Here is a 6,953-nt window from a genome sequence, read left to right on the forward strand (position 1 = left end):
AGTTCTTAACTTCTTCCTAGCTATTTCGAATTGTGAGATGTTACAGACACTATGTCTCAGACAGTCTATTATACTTTGAATTAGGATGCTTGAATACAATCTCAGGGACACGACCCTTAAATAAGTCTAAAACATAATAATAATTGACATAAGGGAACAATGTGGGTTCATCCTTGAAACTATGTGGACTCCCCAAGTCTTCATCTCCAAGCTCCTTAGAAACCTATCTTCCAAGTGTTAAACATCAGATCTCCAAACCCTACACTTTATTAAAATGTAGAAATATGGGTTAGCACAAATAATGTACTAAGTATGGAAGTCATGAAAAAAACTCATTAAAACATTCTCAAAAAGGGATTTTTTTATTGAAACCATGATTTATGCACTTTTGAACATCATCTTGAAAGAGTTGGACAATCACAAATCATAAGCAACTCACATATAGTTTATCAAAGCACAAAGAATAACATCTCCATAAACATAGTCTCTAAACATAGTCATAATACCATATTACTCATTACAAGACATAATACTTATGCATAATCAAATATCAAGATCATTATATCATAATAGAATAACTACATAAGTAACCCTAGGTTGCACTTGTGTCATGTATAGATAAAACCCCATAACCCTACTTACACTAAGTACCACCTTTGGATCACCGTACCTATACTTGTCATACATTAGTCTCATCCATAGTTCATATACATAGTAAGGAGACATTCATAATCACTAGCTCATGTCAAGGAAAGCAAATCATAAAACCAACTCAATTGGAGCATGCATTAACTCATAAGTCATCATAATAGAAAGGAACTACACCTTGGCTACTTTAGAAGTCATTAGCATAATTCATGAAACATATTCATATCATAAATATATGGAATCGCACATCTTCATATCATAAGGAAACCATAAATAACCTTTTATAAATCTACTTGTGCAATATATAAGTGAAGTATCATACCTTCACTCACACAAAGTAAAGTTCATTGAGGAGTCATAAGCATACTCCATATTCATATTCATAATTCATAGTACATAAACATATATAATATTCATTAGGTACATAGACATAAGAGTAACAAACCATGACTACTCTCAAAACCCACTCATGCCATGTATGAATGACATCTCATACTACCTGTAACACCCTGTTTTATTCAAAAATGAAATAAAATAAAAATTGACTAAGTTTCGAAAAAACAATTAATCTTATGATTTAAGAGAAATTGGTTTTCCAAATTACAGAGTCGCCATTTAATTCTTTTTAGTAAAAATCAAGAAAAACGTATAATTATTTTCAAAAGATTAAAATAGACAAAATCAATTGAAAAGGATTCGAAGTTCATATGTACATTCCGAGAAAGTGTTAGGCCCTCGAAATGCCCGCTAACTCGAGGTTGACCGACAATTTGACTAATAAACTTTTAAAGTAATTATCAAATATAACTAAGTAAAAGTGAATTCATTTTTTATTTATTTAATTGTTTATTATTATCATTTTCTAATGAATTATTTTAGGGGGAAAGAGGGAGATCATTTTAAAAGGATAGTGACTTAAAGTGGTCGGTAAGGTTAAAAATAAAAGCTAAGTGACTTGTACAAAATAAATATTTATATATACTTTTTATATATAAAGAAAATTCGCAATCTCGGGAATTTGATTAAATTAAACCATATAATAAGCAAAGTTAGTCAAAATAATACAAATAGGAGTAAAAAGGAAGAGAGTATTAAATTTGGGCCTTAGACCCAAATCTTTATAGGGAAATTTTTTAAAATGTCAATATTTTAACATTTAAGAGGGTTCATTAACAACACTTTCAATATTTAGTAAAAATGTCAAAATTTAAGTTTGTTATGTATCTTATTTATGTTCTTATTATTTGTTTTATTTTAAAAAAATATAATTTTTATATAACAGATTGAGAGGAATTTAGGGGAGATTATTATTTTTAAAAAGGAACAAATGTTAAAAGTTTCATCAGTTACAATTTATTAAAATACACCAACTTTCATCTATTTCTTCTTTTTTTCAACATGTTATAAAAAATTCTTTTTTTTCTCCATTGTTCTAAAAAAAATCAATATCCAATTCTGGTAATCTTTTTTTTTTGTTTCTAAACACTTTTATTAACCAAAATAAATATCCAATTTTCACTAATTATTGTTATAAAAATCACGGAATTAAAGAAGTACCACATCTATAAAATTTCAATATCAATTTTTCACTAATTATTGTTATGAAAATCATAATCAAAAAATATAATATCTCATTCTCACTAATTATTATTATGAAACTTTATGATAATACATTATAGTTTTATCTATTAAATTTATTTATTTTTTAATTTAGAAACTTGAACACCTATAGTTTTATTTGTAATTGCCATACTTTTCTCACAGTGTATTTGTTTTATTTTTTAAAATTTTGTATCCTTGCTTAAATTGTATTTATTCCAATATGTATATCGTTTGTATTAGTATCCGTTCTAGTTTTCATGTTGTATTTTGTATAATAAAGCTTGTATTTCTTTATTAGTTTGTATTCATTCCAATATGTATGTCAAATAAAATGTAGCTATTTAAGAAATACATTTGTATTCATATATATTTTTCACTGTGTATTTATTTTTCTTTTCAAAATCTTGTTTCCTTTTCTAAGTCGTATTCATTCCAATATGTCTATTATTTGTATTTGTATTCGAATACAAATAAACTAATAGAAAGTTGTTCTTCTTATAAATAAAATACATAACTAGTTGATATACATTTGGATGAATACAAATTAGGGACAAATACAAGATTCATAAACCATGCAACATGAAATTTTTAATAAATACAAATATTGATAGTATACATAGTGATTTGAATACAAATTGAGAAAGCATACCAAATTCTAAAAAAGAACTATAAATACAAAACAAACTAATAGAAAATTGTTCGACAACTATCCGATCTTCGTCGTCTTTTCCAAGATCCTCACGAGTAGACAAAGATTCTACATTTGCGTTCTGAATTTGAGGAAGGTTTTGCACACCAATGAGTCTTGTAAATGTTCTTACCCTCTTTCTTCCCTCATTTTAGCAGCGGATTATACATTATACACTATTTGTTAAGTAATAAATAAATTAAAGGATGAAAAATCACTAGAAATTGGTTGATTAAGATGAATACCTCTAGTAAGCCTCTTGGATTCAGCCATTGGAGAATAAATCATAACGGAAATTGAAAAATACAAACAACATTTTTTAAGATTTAAACAAAAATAAAATTAGAAAAGAAATCTGAAAATAGGATAAAGATTAGAGATACCTTAATAAAGGGATTCTTGTTGATCCAATTTTGAATTAAAAATATAACCAAAATATATGGCAGAAAAATATTTGCAACTTGAATGTTGAAGGAAAATCAGAAAAGATAATCATGAGAGAGAAAAAAAATTAAATGGGAGAGAGAATTAACAATTTGAAAAGATAAATATGAGAGAGAATGATTTTTTTTTAAAAAAGGATATATAGAATTAATTGAAAAAGAGAGATAAAATAGGAGAAAAATTGGGACACATAAATTTTTTAAAATAATGACATTTTTGACATTATTGCTAATATTTATAAAGTATGGATATTTTTACTAAATATGTTATTTATTTTGACTAGTTTACTAATTTTTCCTAAAATCCTCTAAATTTAACGAGAGTTATGGGCCGTGTTCCATAAAGATGAATTTGGGCTTGGAGTAGTGTTAGGGTTATAGGTTTTTGAAGCCTACAGTATACCATCGCAAGCTCTGCACTCGGATCGCTATTTCTGTAAGTCATTCTTCACTGAATCTTTATGTTGTATTTTGCATCTACGTAATAATTTTTGTTTTGCATATCTGTATTTGTACGATTCTCTGATAATTGCAGACATTTCAATGTGGATGCAATTTCAAGGGTTTATCTGTTGAATCATATCGATTTTGAATTTTAAACGACTGATATCAATTTTGCTGCTTGAATTTTCAGTTTTTGACTGTATTTTTGATGGTTTATGGCAGGTTTGGCTTGTATTTGGTAATTAGATTCAAAAAGAGAAAAAGTCTGGGTAAGTAGTTATAGTATTACATCTATGTGTTTTAATGATGTTCACTGTCATGATAATAACTTTTTTTTGCCTGCAGCTTACATGTTACTATGATCTATATTAGGTGAATGTTTGTTGAAAAATTTGGGCTTTAGTAGTGTTAGGGATTTAGTTTTTTGAAACCTGCAATATAACATCGTAAGCTTCTCACCATCTCTACTCCATCCGCATCGTCTCTTCACCCTCTCTGTAAGTTATTCTTCATTTAATCCAGGATTAAATCCTACGTTCAATTCTGTCTGCATTAAAAATTTTGTTTTGTGCATCTGCGTTTGTACACATCCAAAAAGATGGGTTCAAGGGCTACAATTTTGAGTTCTCGAAAAGAATATTTAGAAGTGAATGAAATATTATAATGTAGAACCTATCATGATTTAGAAATTTAAAAGTATGCAAATTTAGTACTAAATATTTTGCTTTAATGTAGAATCTACAACTGTTTTCAGGTCTTTATACCGGTCTTGCGTCCTCTTTTAGACTACATTTTACATTAATCTGCACATAACATTGGGTCCTTCATGAGGTTGTTTTGTTACAAGAAATTCTTTTACCCTTATCTCTGCTAGTAGAACAGAGAACTCAAATACAAGTATTTCAAGTTGTTGAGGCACCAGGGAAAAGCTTCTGCGCTGGGTGTTACGAATGACTTGGATTACGGGTGACAAATGTCATGATTATATGTGTGATATTTTAATGTAACATAAAATGCGATGATTTGTATATATGCATGTATTGCAACATAGAAAAAATTGGAATCATCTATTTCAACAAGTCCTAGTACTCCATTTTTGATATGTAAGATAATGATAGCAATGTGCAAAAGAGGTATAGAGATGTAGTTCTTAGCTGTGCCTATAGTTAAATTAGACAGCCTGTTAAGATATCCACTTCTTGTACTTTTTTGAGATGAAATCACATGGCTACTAATTACTAGCAATTGTATTTTAACAATGCGCAATCTCAAATTTTCCTAAAAAACACCTTTGATATCTCTCTCTGAAACAAAGATCCACAAAATAGAAGCAACGATTGCAATCCAAATCCCTAACCTCTTCTTTACAGCCAGTACTGTTAGAGTTATTTAACAGTATTGGTTAAACATTCATGTAAAACATATATCTAGTCACTACAGTGTGAAGCAATCAGTAGGGTGAAGGTGAGAGCAACTTTAAAACTAGAGCAAATGCCATCTGTGTTAGCAAACTAGAAGAGAGAATAGTGTTTCTGATCCTAGTAATTTAAGTATGGAGGTCTTGTGCGCTCTTTACTTTCTCTGGCAACAATATGTCATTTGCAGTTCAGAAATATGTTGTAAATTTGATGTGGTTGTCTCAGAGGGACTAATCTTGTATTTTCTAACTCTTTATTTTTTTCATTTGCTATATGATTGTGGCATCCTCTTACAATCATGTAATAACCTTGGAACTTTCTCTCGATAACCTCTGTACATCTCATTTTAGTATGCCTTGATAGACTTACATGTCTAAAATTCGAATTTGTGAAAGAAAAGTATTATATGTATTTGTTTCCAGGACGAATGGCTGGAAAGTCTGTAGTAAAAGCAGTTGGGCAATATCAATATCCATGGCAAGAAAAGTTGGCAAAATACAAGGATGAGCTTTCAAAGGGAGTTTGGGGTTACTGGGAGCTTGGAGCCTGGAAACCTCTGGGGATGAGTGCTCGCCATCGAGCTCGTCTGCGCAAGGAAGTTATTGTTGCTGGACAAGATTGGCCATACGATCCAGCGAGAAAGGAAATGAGAACGAAGCAGAAAGGGCACAAGTGTGACAGAATATCAGCAGAAAAACGGGCAAAGACAGCCGAACTGATGCAAAAAATGCCTGAAATGTTGGCTGATTACAGGAAGAGAAAGTGGGAAAGGAAAATGAAAGCAGAAGAAGATGCTGCCAGAAAATCATTGCAAGAATAGATTTCCTGCTCACTTGCCTTGTTTTTTTTTCTTCCTTCTGTATTTTCGAGCCCTAGCAATGGGTGCGAATAGCGGTATTTACAGTAAATTAAATTATAAACATTTGTTGTACGCTAAACAAAACTTATCAGGTTCTCGTTAATTCAGTGTTGTAGTCCAGATATTAAACATAATTAGTTTAGGGCTTAATTATGTTTAATGTTTCCTGAATTATAGAGTAGTGGGAAGACGTACATTTTTCATCTCCTTCCTTGTTCTTCAAGGCCTATTTTATTTGATCAAACTTATATCAATGCAAAAGTTATTATTTCCAAAATAGTGCATATGTCTTTTTTAATTATATAGTGCATATTAAATTCATAATTCTTAAGCAGAGTTTTTGAATTTGAGTCTTGAAATTTTATCCTAAAATGAATTTTTTCGATGTAAATTTAAATAATCAGACACAAATGATAAAAAAGACTGGATGGAGAACAAAAATAATAATCAAATTCACTATATATTAATTCCTATAATTATAACAATCATTTCATCATATGTTAAATTAATTGCATATATGTACCATTGAGGAAAGCTTGGATCATGTCATACATGTCTTGATATATACATATTTTAATTAGATTATTTTTTTGGTTAAGAAAATAAGAAAGGAGAGGAAGAAAAGAGGAAGTTAGCCCGTGAGCAAAGAAAGTCTAATGAGAAAGAAAAAAAAAAAGATAGAGGAAATTTCTTAAACAGCCGCTAAAAATATTTAAATTAGAATTCATCACACTATAGTTTGTTAATTATGATTTTAACTACATGTTAGAGGAGATAGGAGAGAGACAAGTGAGATTGGGAGGAGGAGGAGAGAGGCAAGCGAGATCGGGAGGAGGAGGAGAGAGGGCAGA

The 6,953-nt window shown here is 29.8% G+C and overlaps 1 protein-coding gene across 3 annotated transcripts; it reads left to right on the forward strand.

The window, feature by feature from the left end:
- Positions 1 to 3,685: 3,685 nt before the first annotated feature.
- LOC107007692 lies at positions 3,686 to 6,309 on the forward strand. 3 transcript variants are annotated; one of them, XM_015206406.2, is made up of 4 exons: positions 3,686 to 3,817; positions 4,048 to 4,094; positions 4,171 to 4,322; positions 5,666 to 6,309. In XM_015206406.2, exon 4 carries the CDS (start codon positions 5,671 to 5,673, stop codon positions 6,061 to 6,063), a length of 393 nt encoding a protein of 130 aa, XP_015061892.1. In that variant the 5' UTR covers positions 3,686 to 3,817; positions 4,048 to 4,094; positions 4,171 to 4,322; positions 5,666 to 5,670; the 3' UTR covers positions 6,064 to 6,309. The 3 variants fall into 3 exon arrangements, with proteins under 3 accessions (XP_015061892.1, XP_015061893.1, XP_015061891.1); XM_015206407.2 differs by lacking the exon at positions 4,171 to 4,322; XM_015206405.2 differs by lacking the exons at positions 3,686 to 3,817; positions 4,171 to 4,322 and having other exon boundaries at positions 3,834 to 4,094.
- Positions 6,310 to 6,953: the final 644 nt, after the last annotated feature.

This window comes from Solanum pennellii, chromosome 12, assembly GCF_001406875.1.
Source record: "Solanum pennellii chromosome 12, SPENNV200".
NCBI lineage: Eukaryota > Viridiplantae > Streptophyta > Magnoliopsida > Solanales > Solanaceae > Solanum > Solanum pennellii.

Coding starts and splice junctions, on each gene's coding strand:
- LOC107007692 (XM_015206405.2), top strand. CDS start 4,034: ATGGTTTATGGCAGGTTTGGCTTGTATTTGGTAATTAGATTCAAAAAG. Junction 4,095..5,665: donor CAAAAAGAGAAAAAGTCTGG/GTAAGTAGTTAT, acceptor ATTTGTTTCCAG/GACGAATGGCTGGAAAGTCT.